Source organism: Vicugna pacos, chromosome X, assembly GCF_048564905.1.
Source record: "Vicugna pacos chromosome X, VicPac4, whole genome shotgun sequence".
Classification (NCBI taxonomy): domain Eukaryota; kingdom Metazoa; phylum Chordata; class Mammalia; order Artiodactyla; family Camelidae; genus Vicugna; species Vicugna pacos.
In genome coordinates this window covers 15,030,342-15,047,926 of record NC_133023.1, presented here as the reverse complement: position 1 = coordinate 15,047,926, position 17,585 = coordinate 15,030,342, and the positions used below count along the sequence as shown (strand labels likewise).

Sequence of the window (17,585 nt, the reverse complement as noted above, 5' to 3'; positions counted from 1 at the left end):
TGTGGTGTTAATTTGCTAGGACTCCCATACGAAGCACCACAAACTGGGTGGCTTAAAACAACAGAAAATTATTGCTTACAATTCTAGGGGCTAGAAGTCCAAAATCAAGGTGGCAGCAGGGCCATGCTCCCTCTAAAACTTGTAGGGGAATCCTCGCCTCTTCCTAGCTTCCAGTGGTTTGCCAACAATCTTTGGCGTTCTTTGGCTTGTAGATGTATTATTTCAATCCTCTCTCTGTCTTTACATGGCATTCTCCCTGTCTTCACACGGCCATCTTCTTATAAGGTGAACAGTCATATTGCATTAGGGGCGCACTCAACTCAAGTATGACCTCATCTTAACTAATTATATCTACAATGACCCAGTTTCCAAATAAAGTCGCTTTCTGGGGTACTGGGTTTTAGGGCTTCAACATATCATTGTCGGGGTGAAGCAGGCAGAATTCAACCTGTAACAGTGGTCTAAAGACCCGTGATGAACTATGCAAAGGAAAGTATTCATTTGAAAATTATCTCCTTTAGCATCCATTCAAAAGTCTTATATTGCTCTTTGGAGAAACTGAAACTTATTTTCATTTTTATCAAAATGATATTCACAGAATCTTGCTGTCTCCAACAAGGTGAAATAAAATAAAGAATAAGATAGCGACATGACATGCAGGTATATTTAATAAGGATACTTTTAAGTACTTATTTGACTGTATCTTATGGTACATTTTCCTCAAGCATTTTCCTGAAATTTTTAAAGAATTAATTATAGTGGAAAGCATTCATTCTTTATCAGAATAAAACACTAACTTTTGCTAACAATACCTATTGTTAGAATGAAACAAGATAATATACGTAAACCATTTAACAGTTTGCCAAGTACTCAATAGCTGTTAGCTGTCTGTTAATATGTATTTGGTATTTTTAGGATTGTAGCAATGATTAAAGAGTTTAATATACATGAAACACTTATAATAGTGCCTGACACATAGTATTACTAAATAAATGTCCCAATCTGCCAATGCTACTTCTAATTGGTTTGTTAATTGGCTTACACATAAACTCAACATTTGCATATGGTTTGTCTCAGTGGGGTTTCTTTAAATTTCATTTAATCTATAAAATTCATCCCTTATTTACTAGGCAATTGTAAGTTATTTAAATTTGATTTATTTTTAATAAAGGAATTCCTTAATATTTATACCCCCCCAAAGTATTTATTTTATTTACTAGTTACTAGGGACATGACTTGAAAAATAAGCTACTGAAATCATAATTAATGTGTTTTTTGATGAAAATGTACTTCATTGACAAATATGGCATTATTAACCCACAACCAGTTTTTCCAGCAACAGACCTAGTTTGACACTGCCTCATTCACACAATTTTTCACACATTTTTGTGATTAAAGCTGCAGATTTCCCAAGCATATTGATCTGAGGTTCAGTTGGTGGTCAAGGAATAGAGTTCCATTTTATGCCATAGCTTTCCCCAAAGTCACTTCCCCAGCTGAGGCCTGGTTATAGATTGGTCTTAAATGCAAGTCGCTAAAAAAGTTAAGATATTTTTAAAAGTATCTTTTCTAGCTGCAGGCTCAAATCTAACATTCAAAAGCACAAATATAAACTTAAAAATAAAAAATGTAACCATAATAACAGCCATGTTCTAAAACATCAGTTCCATAAAGTTTTGGGGTTTTATTTTTGTTTGGTTTGGTTTTTTTCAGAGTGATGAGTAGGAACTGGTGGTTCTGGGGTTTTTGCTTCAAAATGGTTTGTGGACTGAAAAAAAATTGAGAACCACTGCTCTAAGCAACCAAACGAAATTGATAGTTATAAAATGGGAATGTTTATCCTCTGAAGGGGTACTTTACACTGCGAGTTTTGGTTAATGTTAAAGCAGCTGTTTTAATATCAGTTTGAAAATATAATTCTAATGTATTATCTCCCTCGTATGAATTAGTGTTTATAAACAAGAACATTTAGTGGAGCTTTTCTGTTCTAGTAAAATGAGAACTGAAGGAAAACAGTAGCTTATTAAGCTCCAAGAATGGCTTCTCAGCTCCTTGTCAAGTCTCAGAGCCCCATAATTCTTTCCCTTGAAACAACTCTGAAACAAAATGACACCTCTAAGGATTTAACATTTTGGAAACCAATAAAAGAAAACATTAAAGCAAGTCTGACACAGACCTCTTCTCTATACTTCCCTGTTCCTCTTGTCTTCCCTACATAAGTGTGAGTCAGGTAATGTTAACTTTGAATCATACATTTGTTAGTTTCTTTTGAGCATTACATAAACAACATTTTGATCATAGCCTATGAGGCAACTGACCTGTAATCATTTGCATTTCAACATATGTGGCTTGAAAAAGAGAACAGTAAGTTACTCTACATGCTTTTTTTTATTTGTATTCCACAGGAAGTTACTCACAGTATCATTTTTTTGTATAAGATTGCCCTAAAGAAATAGATTATACCATATTAAAATGCTCACAAGACAATTGGAAAGAAATAACTTTCCAGAGTGCAGTCTTTGAATGATATTACGTATGCAGGAATACTCCCTTTCTTTCTGAAGCTGGTAACAATAGCTCCATGTACAGACTGCTTCCTATGTGGCCAGCGCTGTGCTTAATGCTTCACAGACGTTATTTCCATTTAATCTTCTGCCAAATTCTATGAGGACAGTATTATTATCCTATTTTCACATGAGGAAAACAAAGCTTATTTTGCAGATATTTATTGAGCAACTACAACATGCCAGACCCTGTTCTAAGCCTTTAGGCTGAAGCTTAGAGATAGATTTAAAGGAACCAGGATTTTGGATATAGGCCTAGCTTGGATCTTATGATCCCACACTGCCTTACTGTGAAGAATGTTAAATTAAACATTTTAAGTATTTGTATCATAGAATGTCTTCCCCTTAGTTCCTTATAGATTTTATCAGCGTCTTTCCATCACATGCAACTCTACAATCATTGAACTTTATCTCTGCAGGGGAACAGAGAGACGATCCTTAACGTTTTCCACAATTTGAATCCTCTGAAAAGGTTCAAATTGGTGTAGAAATACCTGTTGTCTCTTAAGATATGTGTCAACTGGGACAATATTCTTCATAATTTTTATTTGGGAAATTTCAAAGAAAAAACAAAATTCATACACATGAAAAATATGTCACCACGTATTTTGTTTCATTATTGTCTTAAGCAAGATAAAATTTGAGCCTGTGTTATTTCTCTTTCTCTCTGGAAAGAAATAGTTAAATAGTCTCTAGTGACGACTTTTTCTTTTTTGTATGAAAAGTAAAAATTCTTCAGATAATGTGAAGGGAAAAACCTCTTTTTCAGAGAGGCAATGATGATTACACTTTATGAGGTTTCTATAGGGATAAACCTATATGTGATAGAGCTGTGAGTCTTGGATGTATATGAGGTAGAGATTGTGATATGAGCCATAGCTTAGTCATCTTGTAACTTTTCCAGACTGATGTAACTCCATTTTTTGAACAAATGTTATTTTGTTAAGTAAATGCCCATTTAAACTTGTATACAAAGGTTATAATTATAGCAGGAAATTGTTGAGGACAGAGGAGGTTCAATCTGGTTGTCCTGTCATACATCAGGAATGATTTCTTGGAAATCTAGTCCAGATTTTCGACTGAGGTTTGCTGCTTCCCTTTGCTGTAGTTTCAAGTAATAACTTTCCAATATTTTGGTTCTGACTGAGAGAGGTTTGTGTGTGTGTGTTGGGGGAGGGGTATAGAACCAGTAGGTAACTGAATCAGCCCTTTCTGCTGATTTTGCACCGAGGAGCCCCAAAAGACAGTGGAATGTGAAGATATCACTTAACATTGTAGGACTTGTAGGAATACATAAAAGACTCAATGTTAAAGGAAAGTTCTAAAGCAGCACTTCTTATGGAACTATAACGCCAATCTTGACAAGCAAGCCACATATGTAAGTATACATTTTATAGTAGCCACATTAAAAAAAAGTAAAAAAAAAACAGGAAATGAATTTTTAAAAATATTTTATTTAGTTCAACGTACTAAAAATATCATTTCAACTGATAGTCATTATAAAAATTATCGAGATACTTTACGTCCTTTTTTTTTTTTTGGTACTAAGTCTTTGAAATTTGGTGTGAATTTTACACTTACAGCACATCTCAGTTGAGACCAGCCAACCTTATTTTAAGTGCTCAAGAGCCACGGTGCGGCTAGTGGCTACCATATTAGACTGCATAGGTGATATCTAGAGGCAGCTATTCTTTGAATAACTAAGAGTTTTCATTTCTTAAATAGGAAAAAAAAATAATCATGTTCAGGTCCCAATAAAACTCTTTTTGTTGTCACCTACAAGAAAAATCCCCCAGCCTCATTTGATTTTCCCAAATTCTCCCAGCCAGAGAGAGAGAGTGGTTGCACTATTCTTGGATTTAATAGATGAAATAAACGGAAAAAAGTTTGTTAACCAAAAGAAAAAATATCGCTTTGCTTTCTTTCAGGCAAAAAGAATAGTGTTTTTCTAAGTCATTTCACAAATACTTCTCAAGTTGATCCTATGTGCAAGACAGCTGTGCTAGTGGTAGTTTAACCCATTATTAAGTTCATTTAATGCTGAATTCCTGCAGTGTGACCACTGTTCACATTACTGTCACAAATCAATTCACTGTTTTAAGTGATTCCTTTAATTCTCAAGGTAAAAAGGAGTGAATAAAAGTTGATACTGAAATCAACTTTTCAGCATACAAACAATTTGATTTACTTTAAAAAGGTTAGTTCACCCTCTGAGTGGAGTAATTAGCGCTGCACAGTGTTAGACACGTAATAACTCTCCTTTCAACTCTGTACGTTTTTTTTTTACTAAAGAAAGAGTGTTAATTGAAATAATTGATCACTGTTTGAGGGTCTAATTTACCTTAAACTAACCAAATTGACCAACTTCTTTTCGCTGTAAAGAACAGCAATGTGGCTTTGCACTATAAATGAAAGATAAATGAGGCACTTTGTTCGTAAATGCAAAACAATACACAACTCCTTATCTTCAAACTTCTGCAAGCTGGCTTCATCGTCAGGAATTACAAAGACGGTGGCTGCCAAATTAGCTGAGTTTGGAGTCCAGATTGGATGTGCAGCACTTGAATCAAGCATGTTGGGGGAGGTGACAAAATCACGAGCACAGTCCTCCCCACCCCCACCCCACAGACCACGCTGAGCCTGCCCAGATGTTGCTCAACTCTGAGCTGTCCCCCTGAGTCCAAGGCTGCGGGAGAGGGCGCGCAGCGAGTATTTCCGGCCGCCTCCTCAGGCTCCCTAAACAGATGGAGCCTCTTCAGGTGGCCACGAGGCTCCCGGGCCTCGAGCCTGTGCCCAGGGGCGCGCCGGCTAAGGCCGCAGAAAGAGCCTAACACCTGCCTCTCTTGGGCCCAACGAGAAACCTTGCACCGCCCGCGCAGACCTGGCGGACTAGGTGTGGGGCTCTAATCTCATCCTCACACCTGCGTTAGAGTGGAAGGCGAGGGCTCTCCGGGTGTCTGGGTCCGGGGACGATGAAAGGAAGCTGTTAAAAGGCGTGCAAAGGAGCGCAGCGGGGGACGCGCTGTGGTCGCTGGGCGTGGGAGGATCGGGACGCCTGCGCCGAGGCCTGGGGGGCGGGGGGGATGAAGGCACTGGCCGGCCTGGAGATTTCCCTTTACTTTTTTCTTTCTCCTTGTAGGGCGGTTAGCCAATGGCTGCAGTAGCTTTCCACTCAGCCTGGCGACTTTTACACAATTCTGCCCCGGCGCACTGAGCTCGCCATGGCACCTGGCGCGGAGAACACCGGGTCGGACCCCCCCGGGGCCCACTCCAGATGCCCAGGCCTCTCCCCTCAAGCTCTCCCCATCCTCTTGCGCTCCGTCGCCGACTGGGAATTGGGTTTCCTTACCCGAGGGCTTCCCTATCTTGGGCAGGAGGAATTAGAACCCCTCCCACTCTCCCCTCCTCCACCCACTGCCAGCCCGATTTTTAATCTAATCTTTCATTTAAAGTCAACAGAAGAGCAGGAACCCCGAGCTCCGGCCAACAAGATATTTTTAAATAATTCCCCAACCTCTGCCGAGGGGGGAGCTTTAAAGAACCTCCTTGTTTTCTCCGTGAAGATTTAGTCGGCAGGGAGCCGAGAGGGGGGTCGCTTTGAGGGTCGAGGCTGAAGCCTGAGAGCTCTGCGGACTTGGGGCGGCGAGGGTGGGGAGGTCCGACTCATGCAAGACGAATTAATTCCAAATATTAAAAACATAACACAAGAGCGTCAATTTGGAGAGCCTTGAATCAAACCGAGAGCCGAACCGCCAGGATCTCCGGGGCACGGAGCCTTCCCTGTCCCCGTCGTGGGGGGTTGGGGGGGCAGGTAAATGCCCATCGTGTGACCCTGGAGAGGCTGGGTCCTGAGCCATTACGGGATGTGTCCATAGACTCGGCGCACCCACATGCACCCACGATAGAGTCAAGCCGAAAAGGCACCCCAGGAAAAGACACCTCCCCAGATCCTTGGCACCATACGGCGCCCCCTGCGCCTCGCCCATGTCCCTCCCCAGCTGGGCGGGGACCACTGTTCTCTACATCCCGAGGAGCCTTCGACCTGCTTGGACTCGTGGCAGTTAGAAACTCCCAGCCTTTCACACCTCTTTCCTTTCCCCTCTTTCCTCCACCTTCCGCCGACGCCCCCAGATCTCTCGGGCTCGCCCTTCCTGAAAGTAGGCGAGGCCCAGAAGCTGAGACTGGGGCGAGGAAGGAGGGAGGAGCCGAGCGCGGCGGCCGGGGGCGTGTCTTCCCAGGCCCCGCCCCCGGGTGCGCGCGTCGGTGGCGGCGGCGGCCGAGCCTCGCTCTGAGAGACAGGTATCGCTTAGGCGCCATGTTGTGAGCGGAAGTGGGGGAGCGCGCGGGGGCTGCTGTTCTGCTGGGAGCGGGCGCGGGAACCGGCGGGGGGGGCGGAGCTGTAGTCCCGGCGGCGGAAGGAGGCGAGGAAGAAAGGGGCGAGACCCGGTGCCCGGCAGCGGCGCGAGGCTCTCGCTTGGCGCGCGGGCGTCTCCAGCCGGGCGCGCGGCGTTCGAGGGTCGGTGTCGGCGCCGAGCTCTCTCCCGGGCAGCTGCAGCTGCTGCCGCCGCTGCTGCCGTGGGGCTCGGGCGGCGACGGAGCGGGGCCGGCCGCGGGGCGGGCGGGGAGGGAGGAGGCGGTGAAGGCGGCGGGCCGGGGGGGGGAAGATGCCGCTGGCGCAGCTGGCGGACCCGTGGCAGAAGATGGCTGTGGAGAGCCCGTCCGACAGCGCGGAGGTGAGTGCAGCCGGGCGGCGGGGGCCGGCGCGCCCCCTCCCCTCGCCCCCGCTGGTTCGCGCCCCTCCCGGGAGCTAGCCCTTCGGCCCGTTCCTCTGCCGCTCGCGTCTCCCCTCGGTCAGGGATTCCAGTTTGGGTAGTTGAGGTTGGTCTGTTTGTCCTTCTGTTCCTCCCGCCCGCACCCTCCCCTCTACTCCCTGGCTCGGGGGCCGTAGTGTGGTGGCGCGTGGGGTTTGGAGTGGGCGCCGGGGCTTTACAAGAAGCCGATTCCCATCAACTTTGCGTGGGGGGAGCGGGAGGCGGAGCGGGAGCCGGCAAGGAGTTGGGAAGTTTGGCCCTGCCTGGCCGGGGGCTTCCCTGGACCCTGGGTGACTTTGGGGGATGCTGGAGGGGTGTGGATTAGGTTCACCGGGGAGCGGGGACTCTCGAGTCCGGCCGGGGGAGGGGGTTGCTTTGAGGCGCGGGGCGCAGGAACAGCCCAGGGCAGGGGTGGCGACCTGTGGGGGTTTTCGGGTAAGGGGTGCAGGACAGCCAAGGGTTTTGCCTCTCCCTCATCTGCCGCAGCGCTTTCTGCTGCTGCAAAGGAGAAAGTAGAAGCCTGAGGTCCTCCCCTGCCCCCCTTCGCCCCGTTTCTGAGGTCACTGAGCTCGAGGACCCCGTCCGTGCGAGTTTAACTTGAGTTTCCTGTCCATGGAGGTGAGTGGGTGATATTCAAGGAGATGAGCCGCCGCGGTGAAGGGCTTTCTGAATTTCCTTGCCCGAGATTCGATGACCGTCCCCGAGATATCCATCCGAGTGCCCCAGACCCAAACAGAGCAGAACCGAATTTCCCCGGCTCTTTGCAGCCGCCCCTGTCCCAGAACCAACTCGGGGTCTGCGAAAATAATCCAGACAAGACCCATTCCAGGGCATCAGCGCTCCTCTCCGGAGTGGAAAATCAATTCCTGATGGTGGCGCGTCTGTGATTCTTCCTTCTTGACTTTTTGCCGTCTACTATCCCCACAGCGGACTTTGGGGGATTACAGGATGATAGGCTGCGTGTGTGTAATAGTTACTGAGTGAGTGACCCCATTTCTGGAAAGCATGACTGAAGCGCGGGGGTGGAATGAGGCAGGCTCTGATGAGTGGTGTACTTGGCTGCCGCCGCTGCCCTGCCGGCCTCCGCAGCGTGAGAGGTGGATAGGGTTACTGGTTACGTCAGTAAGACCGAGGCTCGGTTAGATCTGAGATGCGGGACACTTGCCTTCTCGGGTATAATGGAGGGGGAGGGGGACGAGGATCAGGTCAAATCGCTTTTCGCTTTTTTCCTAGTCACCTCCACTGCTGTATAAAATGTTTGCTTGCTATCCTGAACGCCAGCAGAGTTGTAGTAGTGCTTGCGGTTGGTGCTTAGTATTTTGCGACTTGGATCATATTTTTAAAACCTAAACGAAACGCCGCTCTTCAATAGAAAAGACGTTGATAGATGTTACCTAAAAAAATTTTTTAAGGAAATCATGTTTTTAAGTCTGGCAGAGTTAACGAGAATTTCATCTCAAATTGTTAGTCTAATACTGTAAATCTTTAATAAGAAAATAAAATTTAGGGTATTTAATCATCTTTTGAATGGATAGTGTGAAAAATCGTGTGCCCAGGGCTCTTTTCATTCATTTTTTCCCCCAGAAAAAATTTTGCATCAAAGAATATAGCTAAAAGATTAATACAGTACATTCTTAAAGTGCCGACCTTGTGGGAAGAAATTGAGTTTGCTTTGAGCCTCATTTTTTAGATGCAAACGTTAACATTTGCAACTCATAATCAGTCCACATTTCTGCTTGGCACTTACCAACGTGTGAAAAAAAAACCATTTAAAATTCCACCTGATCCTTTTTCTAAGTTGCATGCCTTTGGATAAGGAAAGCACAAAACTGATACTTATTTAGCACTTACTATATGCCAAATACTGTGCTACATGCTATTTCATTTTATCCTTCCCGTAACCCAACAGAGTAGGATTATGGTCCCCATTGTTACAGATTGAGAAACTGAATCTGAAGGGCACAATGATTATAAATAGTAAATGGCAGAGCCATAATTCAAAGCCAGGTGGATATAATTCATATTCTTTGCTTTATATTAGTGTAGCTCTTCAAGTCTTTTATGGAAGAAATCAGACTATTAGTAAATAAGCTGGTAATTAGAGGTCATGTATTTCTCAAAAACAGTTATGGTATTATAAGACATCTCATGTGTTAAAGCCTAGTTAATTACAGTTACTGTTATGGTTTCCAGAACCTGGCAGATAAGTTTCCACAGTTTGCCATTTTCAAAGAATTTTCTTGATATTCTGGCATAAGATATGTCAGTCAGAGCCAGTGTTGCCTAGATGTATTAAAATTAGATTTTAACAAATTGCCTTTAGATATTTTATTGCCTTTGGTTGTTCAGCTGTTTCAAATAAATTACTTCTGATGCAAATTTGGAAATATTGAAGCCAGTAAGAAAAAGGTAGAGAATTTTCATTCAGGAGTCTAATATTGCACTTAATATTATGCTTACTAATATGCCATCTCCTCTCCAGTAAATTCCTATGACAGTAATTTTATTTTAGTAAAGTAAAATAGTCAATTGAATTAAAAACACCAAAATGTTTCTCTTCAAGCTAAAAGATTTCAGGATTGCTTTCTATAGGAATTTATATTTATAGTCTCATTCTTAGTAGACTGTGAACTCTTGAAAAGAGACTTTTTTTTTCTCTGTGTCCTCAGCACTTAACACAATGCCTGGCGCATACATGTTATGGACCCACTAGATGTCCGCTGAATAAATTATGAAGGTCAGGAATAGGGTAATTATCAATCTTACTCTGTTCTTATCATTATAATCTTACATTGAAATATGAACAGTCTTAAAAGACCAGAGTACCTCACTATAAGTAAAGGCTGTTTCTTCATTCCTTTACATGTCTTCTTGACCTCACGTGGGTCTCATGGTGCTCAAAACAAAAAAACCCTTGTTGTTGAACTTAAACATGGGTCAGAACATGATAGGCTAGAACTATGCTGAGTGTTTAAAAAAAACAAATTTAGGATAATAAAGACAGTACAATGTAAGCAAAATCGAGGTTGTTACAAAATTAAAAACATAATAGCTTCTTAAATAGTCCAGGTGAATTCAGAACTCTTCAATGAGTTATTTAAAGATGCTGGTATGTTTCTGAATATTTGATTGTTTAGGAGATGGATATCATGAGATTATGGCTATTTTGTTCTAGAAATTCCTTGCCGCTGCTGTCAGGGACATTCATTGGATCATAAGCCTGACCTGAAGTAACACTTTTTCTCAATTTCAGTAAAGATAAATTGTAGTAAACCTAAATGTGAACCATTTTCAAAAATAATAAAAATTATGGAGGTTCTTTTTGCTTCATAAAAATGAGTTGTATAAAAATAGCCGCCTTGAATTCCTTTAAATAACAAGTACTCATAATGCATTGAAAAATAATAACTGTATAAATATCTTCTTTATAAAAAATAAGACCTTTGTTTTGGAAACCATTTTCAGTGGGTATGCATCCGTTTTTAACCTCAAAGATGATACTGGATTCTGTACTATTTCCACTAAATCAATAATAGGTTTCTTACATTTCATCTGTAGGGAAAACATTCTATTAAAGTATGGTCATTGATTTTGAAAAATGTTTTATTAAGTTTCTTTTCCTTTTCCTGTTTCATTTTTACCACCTTTCAGGTTTTTTTCTTTCCCCCAAGTGAAGATCTGAGGAGAGGACAGGTATTGTTACATGTCAACTGTCGAGTAACTGTGACACATTATTGAACACTTTGTTGTTTTTGGTGATTATGATATCAGATACCAGTTTTTGTTAAACTCAAACTTAGGAAAGTTTGCTTTATTTTGGCAGTTTGATCCCATACTAATGGGGCTGATACAAAATATGAAACTTGTTTGGTACATTTAAATTTTAAGATAAAGAGAGAAACTTGTGTAATTAAAGAAGCGAGTATAGGCAGACTTTTTCTTTTCATTAGTATGCTTGTGGAAATCACAATGAGTGTATCCTATTTTTGTATAAGAAGAGTGGCATAATTGGGATGTACACTCTTGACCAAGGACATGACATTCAGTAAATTATAGAATGATAAAAATATAGCAGATCGTTTATCAGAAGTCTGAATTGCAGAAGAGTTGTTATAAAGATTTTTTAAAATTTTATCATCCACTCAAAAATTCATACCACTGTGATCATTGGCAAGATTTGCTCTAGAGTTCCATGCTCAGTAACATGTGATCTGCCAGACTGTGAATGATGGGTGATGTCAAGTGGCCACTTCATCCAGTGCAGATTGGATGCTTTAAACCCAGGGGTTCAGATTAGGTGAACAACAGTGACATGTTGGTGGTTTCTTGGTAATGTATGAGTGTAATGGTGCTCAGTTGTTTATGTGTTTTGATGAATAACAAGTTTTAAAGTATTGGAATGCACTTGAGCAAATGTGTATATTACACATCTCATTCTCCAGTTTACATAATAGAAAGAATAAACAAGCAATTGCATTTTAATACTTGGCATTAGATGTCCCCCGCCGCCTGCCCCCCCACTGCTTTCACAGTTGATGAAACCAAACCAGATAGCATAGAAGCAAAGATAAAACAACTATAAATGTTAATTAAGTAAAATATGCCAAGTTAACAAAACAAACACAAATACACTATATACATTTTATACGACATGATAAAATATATCTGTATAGGACATAGCTATCATTTAGTACATTTGGCCTATTTGAAGCGAATACATTAGTTACTAGCAATTACACATTTCAGTTTTACTTACTCCACTTTGTGGGATAATTCATATGTATGGCAAAGTGTTAGAGAACATCAGCTTTGGAGCCATGAAAATTTGTATTTGAGTCCTGGCTCTGCCACTTAATATCTTTGTAATCTTATACAAGTTATTTAATGTCTCTTTGCTTCAATGTCCTAATCTGTAAAGTAGGCGTGAAAATAATATCTATCTCATGGGATTGTGGTGAGAATTAAATGATAATATATGTAAAGCACTTGCTTCACTACAAGGTTTAAGTGTTTAATAAACAATAGTTAAAGTGAACCATCTCTAACAGAACTCTCTTAGGAAGTTCTGTGTTTTTCTCCTCTGGGGTAATTTTTTCAGAATCAAACGGAACAATTAAAAATGATTTTTTGATTGATCTGTTTAAGCAGAGCAATTATAGCATCTGAATATAATTGTAAGGGTAAGGTGAACAGAAATGTCTTAAATCTTGTCCTTTTTTGTATTGTTCCCCTCTTTAATATTGTCTTTAAGGGGAGAGGGAACAGGTAAAGAACATTTTAAAGAATATGTGTGGAAGAAGGAAGAAAGGAAAGTATGTTCACATTTCAGCATTGCTCAAATTGGAAGCCCTCTCACAATGTTGTTGTTTAATTTGCAGTGTTTTCCTTAGAGATATATAAGATAATAGTGTACATGATGGTGTCTTATAATCAATGAAATATATCAACTTATATGTCAATCTCTTAAAGGGAACGTGTCCCTGAAGAAATGGATAAAGTCAATATATAGCATCAATAGGTAGAATTTTAACTTACTTTCTAAAAAGTACCAAAACAAAATGTGCACACCTTTTTATATTTTAAGATTGTTTCTGGTAATTTCATTTTTTAGGGACAGAAATTAATATGGCACACCTCCCTCCCCATTTCTAGAAACACATTTGTTTTGACTGTTTGATGTTCAGGACATATCTGTTCCCCAACAACCATTTCTCCTTGCCAAAAAAAAAAAAAAAAAAACAACCCAAAGGAGTATGGCATAATAATAAATTTGGGGATTGTGGAGTTAAAAGAGATTTGACCAGTGTCTTTACTATGTAACTTAGAACTTCTAAGATGATGCTGTACATGATGAATCTGCAAAAAGGAAATAGCTCACAGCATTTGAGACTTGATGTCAGCATCCCTTTTACATGAGCCATCCATCTATTGAAGTCTCAAAGGACACAAGTGCCTTGCAGAACACGGTTTTGGAAAGTCTGGTAACTACAGTAACATAATCCAGTATTGCCTAGAAATGAGCTGTTACATTTAATTGACTGTAGCAAGGCTTTTTTTCCCTTTAACTGTCGAGTTTTTGTTTCACTTTGAATTGAAATCTTTCTAAATTAATTTGATTAACAATTTTTCATCTTAATACTGGGCTAAAAATTTAAATACAGTAGTTTAAGTAAAAGTTTAAAATAATTTAAACTTTTTTAAAATCCAGTAATCTGAAAATTACTGGTCATATTCTACCTTAATATCAAGCTAATTGCCCCTGCTGAATGGTCCCCACATTGACTTGCTCTGTAACTTATGTCTGATATTCATAGTTTTAAGGGAGAGGGTATAGCTCAACTGGTAAAGCTGCTTGTTTAGCATGCACGAGGTCCTGGGTTCAATCTCTAGAACCTCCACTAGGAAAAAAAAAAAGTAAACATAGTTTTAAAAAACTCATTATTTGCTACTTTATGCTGCTGTCAATCTGTCTACCTTTCCCAACCTTTTTTAATTAACTGCTTCAGGCTTGTAGTTACTAGAAAAGACAGCTAGGGTTAATGATATTTTGATGCAGCAGTTTTTAACTTGGGAACATTAACTTCATCTTAAAAAAATTTACCAAATAATGTAAAATAACTTCCTCACCCTTTTTCTGCTCTCTGCCCATCATATACACACACCTCTGGAGTCAGGGGTATTTGATGGGTGTATTACCTACTAACAAACAGTGATTGTATGCTTCAACATACCATAACAGAATGGCTCAATTACTGGCATTATCTACTCTGAATATTTACCTTCTTCTTTTGAAGGTGTCAGCTAGAAGGGACTGTGAATGAACTAAAGAACAGGCAGCTGCAAGACTGAAAGCTAGCCGACTGCCCCACCTGGAGTCAGCTCTCCACATTGTCTTTTGTAGTTTTTTTTTTTTTTTAATGAAATAGTGCTAGTTACCAAATGTTAGCTACCCTACATTTATATGTAAATCCAAAAGAGCTTTTATGCTTCCTGTCAGTCTTCTCTTCTGTTAGTATGACTGAGATGACGGCAATAGCATAACTTAAATCAGATTTCCCCATCTTAACTAATACTATATCCATGATTTCTTAACATATCTTAAAAACTAATTATGTTTTATCCACCATGTCATTTGATTTTTATAGTCCTACATATGATGGTGATCTCATCTTCATATCTGACCTGGTCATCTAGATTTCTGTGAGCTTGCCTCTAATCCTTTGGTCCACAAAGCTTGTAATAGGAAACTTGGTTCAGTCATTTGATATGTGTTAGAAGCAGATGTCAAATGATAGCCTGAAACAGAAGATCATTTGAACATTAACAGGTTGAAGTGCATCTCAAGTGCAGTGTTTTGGAGGAGCTTTCACTCCAGAAATCTTGTGGAACCTATACTAAAAACCTCAGTTACCCAGGATGTTATTTCACTTTACATTTAGGAGCAGAGGAGGCATCCACGTGAAAACAATATAAAATAATAGGAAACACACACACACACACACACCACACCACACCACACCCCCCCATGGGCACATTCAGTAGCCATGAGCTACACGTGGCTATTGAGCACTTGAAATGTGGCTAATATGGCTGAGGAACTGAATTTTTTAAGTGACTGTAATTAATTTAAATTTTAATAGTCACCTGTGGCTGTTGGCTACCACATTGAAGATTATAGATTATAGGATTAGTACAGTTTGAACCCTTTTTTCTTACACCAATGTTTTCCAACTCTACCTACAATTATATTTTGAAATTAATAGGCTGAGGTTTTTTTAATGAAAAACATATTTAATATGCTTTTTCAAATTACATCTAATCAGCTTTCTCTTGTCCCTCTTCTATCCTGAAAATTTTGATAAGCCCTCCTAAGTGGTACATGTCTCTGAAATCAACATTCTGCACTTCCTACAATTTTCATAACTTTACAGTGACATTCCTTATTCAGGTGATAACACCGAAGCATTGGGGAAATTTAGCTATCAGAAAATGATGCATTATGTTCACTATACTGTGCTAATTAATACTGGGAAAGTGGATTGATAGCTGCATCTTAGAGATTAACATTTACTGAGTGCCCTCTCTGACTAGATACTTTGTGTATATCAACTTGAACGAGGTAGACATAATTAGCCTCAACATAGCTGAGACTGAAGCCTAGCGAAGTTCAGTAACTTGCTCATGGTTGCACAGCTATTGAGTGGAGGAGGCAAGATTCAAACGCCAAGTCTCACAGGTGGCAGATTCCATTGATTTTCCACTAGACTGCCATACTTGGGTTGAGAACAGCATGTGAATGGTGACTTGGTCTAGATGACTGATCTCCTACTCCTAAGGGACTGGGTTCCAGGTGGTTCACATGGAAATGTATAGGTAGACTTAGAAAAGTAAAATTGATACTGCTGTCCAAATACAGCATGGGTTAAACAGGCTTTTGTTAGCTGGCCCGAGAAACAGCATTTGTGACATTAGGAAAATTTTTTGAGATTTCTAAATAGCCGTCTTACAAATGAGCATTTAAAACAGAAACTACAGTATTTGGAAAAGAGGGGCCACCTATATGTTAACACCTCTCCACACAGCAGCCCCTTGGTGTGTGCTTGAGTAACTGTGCTCTGTTTAATTGCAGTGTATTAAATCATTACCTCTTTATATTTGCATCTTTTCAGAAGAATCCTGACTTTCCCTCAAAGTGCCAGAAAACAGGATCTGACTTAGCCTGAAAAAGTTGCCAACTATCCTGCTACAGTATAAGGAAAGGATATGTAAAGAACAGTTATACAGTTACTGGTGGTCCCCCCCCCAAACTTGGATTTTTAAACCATTAGGTTAAATAGCTATAATTAATCTTTTAAAAATTGAGATATGACTTACATACTACAAAATTCACCCTTGTAAAGTATACAGTTCAGTGGTTTTTAGTATATTCACAGAGTTGTGCAACAGTCACTACTGTCTAAATGCAGAACATTTTCATTACCCTCCAAATCCCATACTCATTAGCAGTTACTCCCTATTCTCGTCTTCCCCCAGCCCTTGGCAACTAATACTCTACTTTCTTTATAGATTAGTTTATTCTGGACATTTCATATTAATGGAATCATGTAATATGTGGCCTTTGTGTTTGACATCATTCACTTAACATAATGTTTTCAAGGTTCATCAGTGTTATAGTGTGTATCGGTGCTTCATTTTTATGGCTGAGTGATATTCTGTTGTGTGGTCTTAACAGTTTTGTTTATCTGTTCATAAGTTGGTGGACATTTGGATTGTTTCCACTTTTTAGCTATTATCAGTAATGCTGCTATGAACATTTGTATACAAGTTTTTATGTGAACATGTTCAGTTCTCTTGGGTATATGCCTAGAAGTGGAATTGCTGTGTCATATGGTAAGTCTATATTTAACATTTTGAAAAACTGCCAAATTGTTTTCCAACTAGTTTGTACCATTTTACATTCCCACCAGCAGTGTATGAGGGTTCCAGTTTCTCCACATCCTCACCAACACTTGTCTTTTTCATTGTAGCCATCCTAGTGTATGTGAAGTGGTATCTCATTGCAGTTTTCATTTACATTTCCCTAATGACTAAGAATATGAGGATCTTTTCATGTGCTTATTGTCTGTTTGTCTCTATAATTCTTGTGCTTATTTTGTTACTGATTTGGGAACTGAAGTGGGGTTTCACTGTAATGCTGCTGTAGATCCTTATCTATGTCATATATATACATAATTCTCAGAAAACTCAGTTTCAATTCGTGCTTTTAAAAGATTTTCTTTGTTTTTAGATGTTATAAATAAAAAGATTTTTCTAGAACAGTGATTTTCCAACTGGTTTAATAGAGCCCTGCATTCTATGGAAGTATCTTAGGGTCCCTCACCACCTGAGTCACCCCTTCTTCCAGCCAGAGCAGAGTTTCTAGAGGAACATGAGGAATTAAAAGATGAATTATAGAAAATTATAGGAAGAAAGCAACACTTTTGAGGCAGCAGTATTTTTCCTTACAGCCTCCTCAGTCTTGTTACATTACTATTCTGTAGTTTCTTATTTAGAGCTAGAGTACAGGAATTAATTGAAGGTCAATCAAAACAAAATGTCTAGAATCTCTGAAATTAAATATAAGTCAACAGATAAAGGCCCCATTTTCAAGGACCCATCTCTTAAATAAAGTGAGATATACAGATGTTTCATTTAAAGAAGTAAAAATGCA

General features: G+C 40.2%; 1 protein-coding gene across 6 annotated transcripts in view; it reads left to right on the top strand.

Annotated features, from left to right (window-relative positions):
* The first annotated feature begins 6,514 nt into the window (after positions 1-6,514).
* The window catches only part of RPS6KA3 (ribosomal protein S6 kinase A3), a 104,382-nt gene continuing 93,311 nt past the window's right edge, over positions 6,515-17,585 (top strand). For 2 of the 6 annotated variants that reach the window (XM_031673300.2, XM_031673301.2), the window contains exon 1: positions 7,221-7,297. Coding sequence is in view for 1 of the 6 variants with exons in the window: in XM_072956823.1 (XP_072812924.1) it covers positions 7,229-7,297 (69 nt within the window). In the remaining 5 variants the exon portion in view is untranslated. The other 4 variants (XM_072956822.1, XM_031673302.2, XM_072956823.1 and 1 more) reach the window with 4 other exon arrangements.